This window comes from Condylura cristata, unplaced genomic scaffold, assembly GCF_000260355.1.
Source record: "Condylura cristata isolate star-nosed mole 26May11 unplaced genomic scaffold, ConCri1.0 scaffold00005, whole genome shotgun sequence".
NCBI classification, from domain to species: domain Eukaryota; kingdom Metazoa; phylum Chordata; class Mammalia; order Eulipotyphla; family Talpidae; genus Condylura; species Condylura cristata.
In genome coordinates this window covers 36,931,161-36,947,922 of record NW_004567106.1, presented here as the reverse complement: position 1 = coordinate 36,947,922, position 16,762 = coordinate 36,931,161, and the positions used below count along the sequence as shown (strand labels likewise).

At 34.1% G+C, this 16,762-nt stretch overlaps 1 protein-coding gene across 1 annotated transcript in view; it reads right to left on the bottom strand.

Moving 5' to 3' along the window:
* The window catches only part of SEMA3D (sema domain, immunoglobulin domain (Ig), short basic domain, secreted, (semaphorin) 3D), a 174,159-nt gene that overhangs the window by 89,531 nt on the left and 67,866 nt on the right, over positions 1-16,762 (bottom strand). Inside the window, exon 3 of the mRNA XM_012721056.1 lies at positions 10,251-10,411. Coding sequence (XP_012576510.1) covers positions 10,251-10,411 — 161 coding nt within the window. The remainder of the gene's footprint in view (positions 1-10,250; positions 10,412-16,762) is intronic.

The following is a 16,762-nucleotide window of genomic DNA, read 5'->3' as shown; positions in this document are numbered from 1 at the left end:
AATGAGAATGTCCTAGTTAACCATGAACTGAGTTAACAGGACTGGAGTCAGAAGGTCATTCTGATTTATAAAAGCATCTCTGCTTCTACTCAGTATAAAGCAAGTACAGGATCCTTGCATATGAAAACCCTCTTGTTCTAGACTTTCTTAAGGCAAGAAAAATCACAAAGTCCCTTTCATGGAACACAAAGGAGGGTGTTTAAATATTCCACTGTAAAATTATTTAAAATTATTATATTTAAAATTACAAGCACATTTAGCTTAGATATTTTCCCAATATAAATAATTAAAAATAGGAATACATTCTCATGAATTTCAAGTAATTTCATTTTTGTAATTGCATACTTACTTAGTTTTCATGTTAAAAAAACAATACAAATTGTTTTATGAGCACTAGGTGGAATGTAAAAGAACTGTCAAATATATGTGGAATTACCTTACTGGCATTCTGCTTAAAACAAAACAAAACTATCCTCTTAGAATTTCACATTTTACCTTTACAGGTATCCCAAATTTGCTGTTAAATAACAAGAGAGCAAAGGTCTTAAAATAAATACAGGACCTTGGTTTTAGTAAGGTCAAATGAAATTACCTCAGGTTATCCCATCAAAAGACTGATTTATCTTAAGTAGGATATGAAACTGACATAGTGTTTTCATGTATCACTTTCTCATCTTAAACCTATAAGAAAACTTCCTTACTTCACAAAACATCATATGTGGCACTTTTTACATTAAAGTAAACATAAATTACTTTAAACCAAAATGTATTAAGCATTATACTGTTTTTGACTTCAACACTGTGAGTTTAGCTAACTGGTTGTTGGGGATCATTTGAAGATCTTTGTTTTGAGAAGTAACATAGACATTCTTTGATCATTTTATAGACATTTAATTTTGACACATACCACTTTCAAGAAAAATATTTTAATTTATTACAAAAGGAATAAATACAATTAAATATTATCAAAAAAGATAGTAAACTTCTTGAAAGTTATTTTAAAATACATTCACATATGTCCTAAACTCTTTTTTATATATTTCTTCATTAGAGTTTACTGGAACTCAATAGGGATACTATTAAAAAGCATGGGAAATAAGATACGAAATGCAATTATTTTTACTAAGGCTATAAATATTCAAAAATAATATTAACAATATTAATGTATGCCATTTGATAACCCCTATGGTGCAAGTGCACTATATTTTAGGAATAATATAGAGTGAAACTCACCCCTTACATTTGGGAGTGAAGTTAACATTCTTCTTACAGATTTGATAGTTAAAAAAAAAAAAAAAAAAGATGTTAGAGCACTTTTAGTTTAGGGATATCTCAAAATGAGCTATTAGGTTAAGGTACAGCAATCTTCAAAGTAGGTAGCCAAGAATCATGTAGAAAATTACATTCACATTTAAGCTCTAAAATTGCTGGAAACTGGAGATTAAATCCTTCTTCTTGAGAAGGAACAGGATTTGTTTTTGTCTGTATCATGTGACTGAAAATCCCCAGAAAATAAACAGGTACCAGGAAAGCGGCTTGATGAGATTCCAAGAATCAGTTGCTATTGAGTACTGTTTGTGGAATATTATGAATTAATGTTTAAAATATGATAGAAAGAGAGAGACAAATCAATGGCTATTCTATTATAACAGACTGAACTTCCAAAGTGTGTCTAAGAGACTGCACTTGAAGGATTCCTTTGAAACAGAGGGGAACCATGCTCAAAAGTCAGATGGCATGAGGTGACCTCAGCTCCTGTCCCATGAAGGTACATCAGAAGTTAACACCTGGTGGAACTATCGTTAAGTTTCATAAAGAATAAGAGCCCATCAGTCAGAGGTGAATTGCAGTCATACTTATCCAGAGAACTGCTGGGAAGAACTCCAGAAAGGGAGAATTAAAATAACTTGCAAAGGTGCTTAAGAAAAAAAGATTGCCTTTAAATATCTGAGTAGGCTAGTCAACTGAGTAGTCAAGTCCCTCTGACAGTGACAGTACACACTTCTCTGAATCCTCGCCTCATTCTTTCTCCTTTTTCTACTCTGGAGGGATCATCTGCTGGTTTTAAAAACCTTAGTGAACAGGAGAAGCATTAGGTAAGGGCAAGCACAAAGTCCCTTAAGATCTTATAACAAGGCCTTCTCTCATGGCAGGGACAGATAGAGGGAGTGAAGGCTTTACGAAATGTTGGACATTTTATTAAAGTAGATTGGATTTTTTGTTGGAAGTCTCTATTATCTAAGTGTGATCTCAAAAGCCACAGGATCTGCTGGAATCATCTATCTTTATATGAGAAGAACTAGTCCCACAGAGAGGATTGAAAGGAATTGTGGGAGGTAAAACAGAGCTAATTATTACATTTCATGAATTGACATACTGTGTTTATGTTAGAATAGTAAGTAAAACAAATAATAATTGAAGTCTCAGAGTAAGTTTATTTCTCACTGCTCTATTCATTTGCCTCTACAGATACTTAGGGGGAAAAGGAAGAAAGAAATAAATGCTTGAATAATATGGATACAAATGCATTACTTAGTTTAATAAATCATTCCCTTGTGATGTTTGCTTATATCCTGGTTTAGAGACTCACTCCACCCATGTATAATTTGAACTTCTTCCAAAATGAGTAACATTTTCAAATGGAAGGATCCCAACAATTCATTAACTCAGAAACCCAACTAAGAGACATAACAAAACAGAATGTATCAGACATTTTTTTTTTTTTACTGTCAAGTATGACTCCATTAAAAAAGTTGGTGAAGTAGAGACTTCAGGTTGTATATATTACTCCTGACGTTTACATAAAGAAGGCTCTGGATTTTATATGAATTATTTCTAGGACTACTTAAGGCTGGCTGAGGTACAGAGTGTTCATTTGTAATCACAGTGACAGATATTATGTAGTTATGAATCATTTGTTTAGAAGCCACAGGTCCTTAAAAAACATTGTACAAATGTCAAATACTTTTATTATCATGACTACACTGCACAGGTTTCTAATGTATCACTTATAAATGAATGATAAATTGATATAAACATATGTTTGTAGTTGACCACCTTTCTCAACTATTAAAATTCCTTTTTAATATACTTCCTTTGACCTTGTGGGGTAGGATGCTAAGGGCTGGAGCAGGATATTCAGTTCACTTAAAGTATGAGAAATGTAAATATGGAAGGGAGAAACACCTCTATTCTACTGCATTTCTAAAACATGTTTTTCCTATCTTAGCTAAACAAAGTATAAACTTCAAGATCCAAATTGAGATGCAAATCATTTTAAATTTATGAGTTTTTAGCAATCTAAAATTCACCCATCCCAATTACAATATGTGATTCCTCCTCTTCCTGAAATGCAATCATGTGATGGCTCACTAATGTGGACATTTAAAGGTTTTCTGCTTTAAAACTTGTTTAACTATGTTATTCCTGTCTCCTAAGTAGGGCATGGGCAATAACAATACCTAAGTTTTCCATCCTATTACAATATTTTTGGCACTGATAGCAGAAACATAAATGACTTTCTATGAAAAATGAAAAAGACACTCACTAAATAGAGAGAGCAAAGAAAAAGAATATTCAAAATTCAGCCACTAAAATATGTTGCTAGTTTTACTATACAAATACATAAAAGGGATTTCAAGCCCAAAGAATAACAAAAACAAATCAATCAATGCATCATAATTTTGGATGTAAATCTGCTAGAAATAAATTCAATGATATTTCAGTCATATTTAGATATTTGATTTTGTATTCTCTGTACATTATTTAATGGATAATGCTAAATATTAATACTACAGAAGAACAATCCAATTTTTAATTCTTTGAGTTGTCATTTACTTTGTCCAAAATCACTGCCCTCAAAAAAAGTTACAGTATTAAAGACAGAAAATTCATAAAGTAACAGCAAATTTGTAGAGCTCCTCAGCAAGTGAGATTTCATAAATGTTAGCTAAATTAAAAATCACAAATACATTCAGATGTAAATTCTTATATAAACAAGATAATTATTTGTAAAGACTAGCAGATTTTTTAATTTTTTACCACAGTCAAAAGTCAAAGATAAAATCACCAAATAAAAACAAATTGTAACCAAGAAGACACAAAGAAGTGGAAAGAAATCCCTGTTCATGGATCAGAAGAATGGACATCATTAAAATGGCTGTCCTGGGCCCCCCTGGTGGTGCAGTGGGTTACAGCACAGCACCAAAGAGGCTGAAGCCACTTCAGCATGAGTTCAATCCCAGCCCTGGAGGTGATCCACATGGCATAGCAGACCTCTCCCGACCCAACTGCTACTCCCCTCAGCAGTGTACTTCACCAGTCAGCCTGGTCTGCTCCCCACTGTCTCTGGTGAATCCTCTCACTGCCCCTGTACTTCTGGCCTGTACCCCAGTTCTGCATGCATAAATAAATAAATCTTAAAAAAAAAAAGGCCATCCTACCAAAAGCAATATACAGCTTTAATGCTATTGCAATAAAAATATGAATTACATTCTTCAAAGAAATAGAACAAATCTTGATAGGATTTATATGGAACCATAAAAAACTTTGAATAGCCAAAAACTCCTGACTAAAATGAGAGAGACTGGCAGCATGACAATCCCAGACTTCAAACTATACTATAAAGCTATAGTAATCAAAACTTCATGGTACTGGAACAAGTACAGACATATAGATCAATGAATTCAAATAGAATACCCAGATATAAACCAATAGGTTTATAGACAGCTAATTTTTAAGAAAGAAGCAAAGAATATGCAATGGAACCAAGAAACTTTGTTCAACAAATGGTGCTGGAAAAACTGGACTGCTATGTGCAAGAAAAATGAAGCTAGGCCACTATCTTGCACCATGCACAAAAAACAACTCGAAATGGACTAAAAAACTATACATAAGACCCAAGACCATAAAATATCTAGAAGAAAAGGTAGGCAAACTCTGCATGACCTACTACTCAATAATATCTTTAAAGATACATCACCCAAAGCAACAATAGTGAAGGAAAGGATAAATAACTAGGACTACATCAAGTTAAAGAGCTTCTGTACAGCAAGTTAGACACTACACAAAACAAAAAGACAATCCACTGATTGGGAGAAAATATTTGCACACAATACTAATGGCAAAGGACTGATCACAAAGATAAACAAAGAGTTGATTCAACTCAACTAAACTAAATAACCCCATCAAAAAATGGATAGAACAGCAACAAAGACACTCCTCCAAAGAAGAAATGCAGATGGCCAGCAGGCATCATCACTTGTAATAAGAGAGATGCAAATTAAAACCACAATGAGATACCACCTCACCCCAGTGAGAATGGCACATCTTAAAACAACTAGCAAGAACAAATGTTGGCAAGGATGTGGAGAAAAAGGAACTCTCCTGTGGTGGGAGTGCAAACTAATACAACCACTATGGAAAACTGTTTGGAGTTTTCTCTAATGGCTTAAAATAGAGCTTCCATATGCCCCAGCAATGCCACTCCTAGGTATATACCCAAAGGACACAAAAACATTTATTCAAAAGGACACCTCTACCCCCCATGTTTATTGCTGCTCTATTTACATAGGGAAAACATGAAAACAACACAAATGCCCAAAAATAGAAGACTAGATTAAAAAAATGTGGTACATATACACAATGGAATATTACTCAGCAATCAAAAAGCAATAAAAATTCATGTCTTTTGCAGCAACACGGATAAAGCTAGAAGGGATCATGCTGAGTGAAATAAGCCAGAAAGAAAAAGAAAAATACTGGATGGGTTCATTCCCTGGGGGAAAAAAGGGAGACAAACAAAGGTAGTAGGGTAAAAATGAAAACAATGAACAACTATAAACCAGAGATATCTATGGGGGTAGAAGGAGGAATGGGATAAGAACTGTGGTGGAATGAGTGTACTGGACTGTGATGATGGCACTCGGATGAATTGGTGGTGTGCAGCCCATGGAGATTCCAACTGAGATGAAAATATGCACAACATGAAGAATAATGTAAAAAAAAAAATTGTAAAAAAGATTACATTAATGTCTTTTATGTTTAAAACAGGTGCAAAAAAGATGAAGAAATGAATGAATAAGAGCCCTCCATCTACGAAATATATTTGGAAAGGGCATTTATTTACACAAATGAAAAATAAAAATTATGTTTGATAGGGCATCTAGCTCTGATACAAAAATAAAAACATTCTTTAAGTAAACAACAAAAAAAATCATGTCTCCTAAAAGTGAGGAAGCTTGGAGAGAAAAGGAATAAAATGAAATTAGGTAAGTGCCTTCAAAAACAAAGAGTAGTGAGCTGAGTGAGAATATAGATGACAGTTTTAGACATTTATGCAAAGATGCATAATTTGAAAGCAAATTATTTACTTTGGAAATAACAAGACAGTTATGAATAAAAGAAACAGAGAGAGAGAATGTGTAATTGCTAGTGAGGGAACAATGAAGAGTGGGTAAAATGAGACTAAACATAAGTGAAATTGGGAAGAGCATTAGAAGTAAATAAAAGTCTGCAATTCACTGAATTTTCTCGGAAATTAGAAGCTGTTAGGAGTACATAAATACAAGAAAAGAATTGTCAGTTTCTATTTTTCAGAGAGAATACTTTTGTTCACAGTCAATGAATTGCAGGGTGGGGGTAGGGAATGGAGATTTTCTTTTACAGGATAAACACAGTGGAATAAATGTATCAACACTCACAGTTAGAGGAAAATATAAAATATTTGCCACCTTACTAGCTTGGCCTTGTCTGAGGTTTTTACTAGGACTGTATCCTATTTCAATTTTCCCTTTGTCTACTACTACTTCCTTAGCAACCATCCCAGAAGTGTTGATCGCAAGGCAAATAACTTACAAATAGCCTATAAACTAATCTTTATTTCATAGTTGACTTCTGGGGAATTCAATCAACACCACAAATGTTGGGAATGGTTAAGTAAAAATTGCAGAATCAGGTGCTTTACTTGGAATGGTATCATTACTGTCTGGTTCTAATTGTTCCTTTTTTGGTCTAGTGTTGTGGAGAAAGAGAATGCCAAATCAAGGGCATACCTATCCCAAATCTGTCTCAGAGAGAAAGCCACAAGCTATTCATGGATGGAAGAGAGAGGCCTGTGGCCACCTTTGGAAAGTCTAAGGTATGTGTAAGGTGTTACATCTCCATCATGTGCTTACTCTTACTTGCTTTTACATCTGCTATAGAAACTGGGGAAAATAAAATAAAATCAGAGCTACATTCTTCTTGTATAAATTTTAAGAGTTAAAAAAAATTCCTTAGTTTACCCAATATTTACCTTTTAAAGAGTGCAAATGTGGCTCTCCCTGGTGGCACAATGGGTTAGGGCGCAGCACTGTAAGCTAGCAGCACTTCAGTGCAAATTTGATTCCCCCACCTGGGAGGTGATCCACATGGAACAGCAGACCTCCTGTCTCGCCAGCTGCTCCCCTCAGCAGTGTACTTTGTTGAGCTGCCTATTCTGCTACCTACTGTCTCTGGTGAATCCTCTCACCATACCTGCACCTGTACCCCAGTTCTGTAAGCATAAGTAAATATATTTTTTTAAAAAACAGTGTACAAATGCTCTGAAAGTTTTAATATGTATTGTAATAGTAACTTTAACTATATACTCTTTCTAGGTAGCATTTATGCATCAGAGTTATTGACTAAATACCTGTGCCATTCATTGTACTAAAGAACAAATTCAAAATCTAGTCTGAGCAAAGAAAGATAGTAACAAGGATCATATTAAATATTTATGAATAAGTTTTGTCAATGATTATGCTATAATTTGGGGTGAGTCCACACTAAGGACTTGTGGTGAATATGAAATGATGAGGAGTATTTTTCAATAAGCATAGCTTTGATGTACAAAGCCTTCAAGTAAACACATATCCTAAAATTTGATACTTCCGTCAAATACTTTTTACTCATATCCTAAAATTTGATACTTCCGTCAAATACTTCTTACTGACCTTTTTTAAAATTTCTTGGAGGAAAAAAATTCCGAACCAGTCAGTCATAACTCAATTATATTGTAGATCTCCTTAACTCGAGTACAAAGAGCATCCTTCAGTCCCACAGAATCCCAACATGTGTGGTTTCTTCCACAGAGGAGTCTGGATTTTTGCCGACGGGCATTGAGCCAATGCAAACCACGTAAGTCTAAACACTGCTAAAGTACTACATCTTGACACTTATTTGCTACTGCAGAGTACCTTTTAGCACTAGAATGATTTATTTAAATTTTAAAGGTGGATACCTATATAAACATATGTTCTTACCTTTGCATATTTAACTCCTTTATGAATTATACATGTAATAAAGATATAAAGAAGGGTCAGTTAGGCCGAAAACTTCTAGCACAGACCCTAACTTTATAATTTGTTCAAATAATCACTGACTTCAATAATATCATAAGGGAAATCAATATTTCATAAACATTTATTTTATTAAATATTAACACATCTCAAACATGGAATACAGCCAAGGAAAGATTTGCTTAAAATAGCCATAGAGGAAGCAGTATTATCAGAATTTATTTTAAGCAATGATCTAATATACTCAGTTCAGATAAATGGACTTTTCTTCCAATCCCTGAAGGCAGAGAACAGCACAAAAATAAGCTCCCTTATAATATGAATTGCTTTTCACTGTTGTACTAAAATGGGGATATATTTGGAAACACATTTGTTAGCTTTGTAGTATCTATTAAAGTAAATCTGAAATATTGATTAAGGCCTACTTGAAACTTTTTCAAAAAAACTCCTGCTAGGATTATTTACTGATAATTGGGACACCGCTGATACTGTCACTAGGCTCTGTTAGGGGTATGAAGACTTTAAAAAAGAATTCCTAAAGAAAAACACAATCTCAAGAATAAATAGAATGGAGTAATAACAGCAGGATGAAGACACATTTTCAGATTCTAGCACATAATCAATTTTACTTTACTGTAAACAAAATTCAGGCTACAAACTATTTTAAATAAGAATGTGAATGGCTTGTTAAGTGTTGAAGTCTGACAACATTTTTGTCCTTGCTCTCTCTTCTAGAAACACAGTTTACATGACATGGAGGAAATTTATTTGTTTTCAAAGATTGTCTACATCAAGTCTGCAGTCATAAAAGACAATTCCTTTTTCTTTAGTGGACTTCAGTTAAAACTGCATGAAAGAAATACTTAAAAGATTGAACTAAGAGCAAAATGCATTGTATCAAATGCAGGCATTAAATAATATTGACACAAAGAGATAAATAATATATTTTTGTAGACTGAGAAGCTGATGATATTCAAATAAATGATAATAAGTTATTAAACACATCTCAAAGTTAGATGATTAAATTAGAGTGGTTATTGTAGGTTAAAGATACAAACTTCAAGGCCCTATGATGAACTAGAAACAAATCTTTTTGATTAGGAAGATGTCTCTACATATTCAATATTGGGTATTATTGACCTGAATCTGCTTCTGAAAAATAAATTTAAAAAACACAATAAAAAAATGTCTCATATGCAGAATGGTCATACATTCTGTCTTCTCAGCAGTCATTTGATAGTGATATTAAATAAAGTACTTAATTATGTTTGAAGTGTGGCATCCTTTTTTCTGGGCAATACAGTCCTAGATGAAAAAGTAGGCAGCTAGTGCTTTTCTTATTTTGAATGATTAGTATGCATTTCCTTTTACTGGTAACATCGTTCTTAATGAACCCCAAATTAGGGCATTTTTCTTTATCACTACCCGAGTCTGATTAGGCTAAAGGAGAAATCTGGAAAGATACAAAATAAGAGCATGGAGAAAACAACATGGTAAAAAGTGCTACCATAGCCACACTATCAATTGAAAGTACATTCACTTGTTTATTTAAAGTGAATGAAATTATTCTTGTGGTTGCTATAGATACAGATGTTAATTCTTTATGACTAACTTATTTGCCAGCTTTTCAATAGAAACCTCTACATTTTTACTGTAACCTAACATCTACTAATTTCTAATAGTTTTCATTCATATTTTCAGTAGCTTATTTTATACTTGTTTACTTTGGAAAGGTATATATGTATACACTAAAATCCGTGAAATTTCAAAATGTGTGTCAGAGGCAATGTTTTGAAAATGTTCTTTTTGAAAAATATCTGACCTACTAAATTTATATCAATTCATTTAACACAAAACAAAAGAGACAAACATAAAATAAATGCAATCACTGAAAATAAATGCAGCCAGTCCACTCTATATAAATGAACTGACCTTCTTAAAATTTTTGTTTAAGTCGACCAGACTGAGCAGGAAGATGTGGTCCTTGGCTCCCAGGAGCAGCCTGCCTCGTTCCTCATCTAAGAGAATGGTTTGGAAGTCCAGTCCTTCTGTTGACCCCAAAAAAGGAATACTGCTATTTGAAAGCAGCAAGTCTATGAAAAGGTAAAAGAAGAACACAAAGAAAATATTTCTTAATAAGCAAAATATTTATTTGCCACAATATATCAAATATCGCACTTTGTAAAACATTTATACAGCACAAAAGTTCCAATTTAGACAGTCTGCAAACAAGAGCACATTTATTTGGAAAGATATAATTCATCATGTTTGTATTTTACTGATAAAATATTTCTCTTACAAATGAAAAGTTCATGACATTAATGTGAATCTTAAACAGACAGAAACAATTAAATATAAACCATTTCACAGGCCCATGCTGAACTTTAAAGTTACAAACACCTACCTACAGAAATATCTACAAACTAATCAAATTAATCCATGTATGCAAAATAAGCACCAAGCTGTATCTCATAGCAATCTCCCCCCCCCCCTCTTTTTTATGTTTAAATAGAAGCTGATGTTTGGAAGATTATATTGTGCCTATTTTAGATACTCAGGAAGATACAAACAAAGAAGCTGAATCCAAGAAAATGATCCTGAGCTAGTAATGGAATCAGAATTTAAGGCTGGAGAAACTTTGAAAAATCAACTAATTTCATTAATGAAGCTATTTAATTCCAGCCAGTTAAAGCTATATGCCCTAAAATCACATTTTGTCCTGCAAAGCTGATAATAAAACTTCTGTACTAGTTTCCATTTCTCTTTGACACTTATCAGTATGTCTAATTCTTGTAGGTCTATACTTGTGATATGAACTATCTTATCTAAGTTTAGTTATTGGTGTGCAAGAACCCAAATCTTTTCAATAGATTTCATCCCAAATATTGTTACACCTTCTCATTTCGATAGCCGTAGAGTATTATATACCAATATGGTAATAATATCATTCAACACCTGTTAAAGTCCATTACTTTACTGGACTTTTAAAATAAACCATTATAATTAAGCAACTGATGAGAAAGATGAAGATATAATATTTCAGAAACAGGAATTGAGATACTTCTAAAAGTCATCATGATGGTATTTAAGCTCTCTATAATAGAAACGGCTGCCTGAAACTTAAGACTGTGTATTCCATTCATCAAGTTTGTACTTTATTATTATTTCATTTTTTTTAGTATTTCCTTCACTTATTTTTCCTAATTTACAGTAGGCTAAATATTATTCACCTTAGTGACTAACCTACATTTTGTTTTAAGATAAAAGACAGTATGCTAAAGAAGACCTACTATTTGAATTTTCAAGTTGAATGTAGCTTTAACAAATATAAATGTTCTAGTAATATTTTTGGTTCATAAATATTACACTGAATGGGAGTCTAAACTTTAATTTATAATTTTTATTAAGCTAAATATAACTTTTTTCAGATCAAAGATACTACAGAGTAACATTTTAAAACATTTCCAAAAGCAACAAACCTATTTTTGTTGGTTATCGGGTAATACCCAACAAAAAATCCCATGCTGGTGGTTAAAAAGAATTGAAGAGAAGAATGGAATGGAAAGGATAAAATATATGTGATCTAAAGCCTTCACAACACATTTCATACAAACTTTATTCAATTTGGCAATTCTAAAACTTCCATGACATTTACCCACAAGAGATTTCCCTTGAAAAAAGATTCCCTTTAATGAAGACTGAAACAGAAAAATGGAAAATACATAAGGGGGTTTCCATGATAATATCCTGACCCAACTAACAAAGGAAAATGTGTATTTCACAAATTCAGGTCATACGATACATGTTCTTACTGTTTCATGTGCTCTTGGATAATAATTATTTTACACCATGCATTACAGTGTTAGTTACAAAATGAAGCAAGGCTTAACCTAATGAGTAAATATGTGTGTCTTAGGTCTAGACCAGCTGGGATGGGACATTAGCAGAAGGTGAGATGACAGAGGCCTGCTATGTGGTGTGGATCATCTCCGGGGTCAGAGATCGAACTCTCAACTGAAGTGGCTCCAGCAACCTTGCAGTGCTGTGCCGAAACCCATTGTGCCACCAGGGAGGGCCTAACTGTTATTTTGAATATGACTATTAAACTCTAATTTGGGCCAGATTAATTTTTATTATTTACTATATATTCTCATCTTCCATTGTACTTGACTTACCCACTTTTTCTATGCTATTGGAACAATATTAAAGTCATTCAGTCTGTACATACTGTAACTATCCAGGGCATGTTAGATACTGAACACACAGTTAAGGTTTTGGATTGAGTCCTTCAAAAACTCACAGTGGAGAAAGATATGGCATACAATACAGCATAGGTGAAATAAATTCTAATAAAACACACAAAATGTTAACAAGTTAATTGTGCATAACTTTACAATTGGAGGTGGTATTTGAAAACAGTCTTGAGGGGCTGACAGAAGCTTTACTGAAAAGATATACAGAAAAGCTGACGTCAGGCTTTAGCAAGAACACTCGGCTGTAAAGGGATAGATGTCACCTTCGGCTACACTTATGCACTGCATTTGTAATATGTCTTCATCCTGGAGTGTGAGCTCCTCCAGGGCAAAGTCCAGGCCTTACTTATCTTTGAATTCCCAGCACCTATCTTAGAGTCTAAGACAAATTAAGCACTTAACAAATATTTGTGGAACTGAAGTATTTCTGTACATTGGAACACAGAGAACATGTGGGGGCAGTGAGAAGTGAGAATGGACATAAAGGCAGCTTCCAGATAATAGGGACTAAGATGGCCGGCTGGAGAATCTGGCTATACCATGTAGGCAACAAAAATATTTTATACAGAAAAGTGACAAAGACAATAACTGAGTGTTAGAAAGATAAGTTTGGCTACAGTATTAAAGATGGAGGAGAATCAGGGAAGGTGGGGGCAGGAACACTATCCAGTAGTTTCTGAAAAACAGTGAGTATCTGAATTATGGAAGAAGGAACATTTTTTTTGTTTCTACTCACACAGTGAGGAAAATAGAGTTGATGTGGTCATTTGCTTTGTTTTCTTTTTCCATATCCAATTCTATGGATTTAGTTTCAAACAAATTTGACAAGGAAAAACAGCTGCAAAAATAGTGGCTAACCTGAAGCATTATCATTTTTAAATGATTTAATGTTGCCTTGTGACAATGTTAGCATCAAAACGATTAAAGCATGCTTTGCCAATTCTTTGTAGCCAAACTAAATAATTGGACTTAGGCATTACACATGAAAATTTCTCAGGCTGACGCACACTTTTTGAAAAGACCTTGGAACAGAGATTGGAATAGGTTCCCTCTTCCCCAGGCAGCTTATCTTTCTTGCATTTCTGCCAAACCAAGCAAAGTCATTTTTACTTCCACAGGATCATCAACCCGAAGGGCAAGGGGGAAAGAAAAAAACCACTAAGCCCAGAGCCTACATCTTAACACCTAGCTAATTCACTCGCAAGATTTCAGGAATCAGAAATGGATGCTGGCTCTTCAGTTTTATGAAAACAGGAAAGTTATAAATTCTCATATTTTGGCAATACATTTCAGAATTTTATTTTTTCTTATCCTAAAGTGAAAATTCTCAGGCATGTTATTTTTTTTTTAAGATTGACTACAGTTTATAACCTTTTTGCAAAGGAGCTCTTGTTTTGTTTTATTTTCCCTTGGGTGGTGAGGTGAGTGTATTGCTTCACACTTGCCACTCAGAGAAGGTCTGCTCTGTACTTTCTGAACAGCCCCACCTTTCCTGAGATGACAGCAGCATTTACCTCCAGGACCTAAATGCAGTCTTTGTTTTATCTACCTGAACCTTTGACCTAATCCATCATAATCACTCTTAACTGTTCTTGTAGCAATTCAGTGTTCTATCACCTTGTTCTCAGTTTATAATCATACTTGATCAGTTCCTCAAATACCCACTCTTGCTCTAGCAAAACACTCTGAGAAAAAATATACAAGATGATTATTTCTATAATAAATGAAAAAAGATATGAGTATTATTTATTCTACTTCTTTAAATATGAAAGTCACTGTGCAAGGTAGATTTAAATCAAATCTGGGCACAGAGATTTGTGACTCACAGATCTATGGTAAATAAACCACTGCAGGGCACTAGAATGTTCTGAGGATCAACTGCCCCATAAACAACATCATATTATGTGTGTTATACCTGTGAATTTTTCCTAAGAAGCTGTCCAGAGGCATCATGAACATCTGATACTTCAACAAAAGTCATAAGAAATTATATGCTCCACATGTATAATTAATAACCATATTTAAAACAATTTTTCATTTCCAGCACAGGTGAGGAAGTCACTATCCTCATAAAACTTAACTTCTGAAGACAAACAACTGATTTACGATCACCAGGTACTTCTGCTCATACTACAAAGATTTTGATCACCAGTTCTACTTTTGTGGATCTTACAGTTTAGTGGGAAGGAAATGCTCATCCAGAACAAAAAATGAAAACATATTTGTGACATCGGACAACTGTACCTAAAAAAATAAACTCTTATGTATCGCCCTTAATAGTAAATTGAAAAGAATTTTCTATGTCTATTTCCTTTAGCTAGCCAAATACGGATACTTCAGTCTCTCATCCCTCTGTTAGGTGGGAACACTGCATGGTCGCTAAACTCCTTCCTACACTGGATATCCACATTAGAACATTTTATGATTGATTTTTATTAAAATCATTATCTTACCAAGAATCATTCACCTCTCATTTGTCCCTGCTATGTTCCTTGGCCCAGGTAGCCTCTAACATTAGGGATCCTTATGCAGCATAAACCAATACTAAATGAGATCTTATTGATAATATTGTTTGATTAATCTAATGAAATCTGTATTTAACAAAACCCCTGTGCAATTAATGGTAAAGACCAGCAACAATGAATCTCCTCACTCACAGATACATGCCCCTGGTGTGAAGGGATGTTTTGAAATAAACATTTGTTCTGAAAAGAATTCTTTGTACCCATTTAGTATCCCTTAATACAATTATTCATTCAGCCTAAGAAACATTTGACCTGATGTCCTATATTCTTCCTCTTCACCCCAGAAAAGGAAGGGAGTGGTTAGTCCATTGAATCTAATAAATTTAGGATTAAGCAACACAGACTTCCTCAGTGTTTGTTAAATGAACAAGGTCCCATACCCTTCAAATCCTGCATTTACTGCCAGAAATCCTGAACTGGGTGGAGCTGTCAGTTTCTCTCATGAGAAAACTACATAGCTGAAAAATGGCTTCCCATATCCTTCAAAGGACACTGGGCAATATTATGCATTTTAACAAGACAATCAAAGTTATTAAAGACAAAATGTATGGTGTAAAAAACAAGTCACCTGTGAAGAAGTTAATTTTCACTTAACTCCAATCTAAGGAGAAAGAAAGTTTACAACCAAAATGGATTTAGATCAATGGATCTGTTCCTACCATGTCAAATTTCAGCACAAATTAATGCACCACCCACCCTTCATTTTCCTCCAGGAAATAGCCTTGAAGTACAATAAAGGGTGTTCTGAGATTTCTTGGATAAGGTCACATCTCCAATGTGTTTTCTGCAAAAACTGTCTAAAAAGTAAAAGAATTTCTATTCCTGTTTCCCCATAAACTCAGTTTTTTCTTTTTGATCTCTGAATTCCCAGAGCTTTCACATTGACTGTTAGTATCCAAAAATTCCTTCTATGGAATTCCTTCTCCCCATAGTTTCCAGAAATACTTTGGCTATAAAACCATCCCCTCCAAAAGCTTGTGCTCAGTTTGGGTCAGGAGTTGAGTAAAAAGAGTAAACTGTTATCCCAAAGTGGAAATTAGTATCTAATGTTGATGTCATGAGTCCCTGCACTATTTTATGAACTTATACTGCTTCTCCAGCTTTTAGTTAAAGAAAAGAATATCTCTTGGATTCAACTTTGCAAAAATTAGCTTTTCTTAGAGTGTCTCCACCTGGCTCCCAATTGGTTTTGGACTTGTGATCATATTGAAAAAGTTTTGGGGGGCCCTCCCTCGTGGCACAATCATTTAAAGCACAGCACTATGAGGCTATTGAAGCCACTGCAGCATGAGTTCTATTTCCGGCCAGAAAAGTGACCCACATGGCACAGCAGACCTCTCCTGTCCCCATTTTCCCCTCAACAGTGTATTTCAGTCAGTCTGCCTGTTCTGCTCCCCACTCTGTCTCTAGTGAATCCTCTCACCTCTGTATCTCTGGCCTGTATCCCAGTTCTGTATGTATAAATAAATCAATCTTTTTTTTTTTTCTTAAAGGTTTTGGTTAACAAGATAGCTTGTGTACATCTACCTGTCAAAAATACCAGTGATTCTCTATTTATGTACAGCTTTTATCCACAACTAACAACTCAAACTATATCAAATGTATAAAGAAAGCATACTGATCAAACTAAAATCCCTAAAAAAGAACACTTCAAAATTACAGCTAT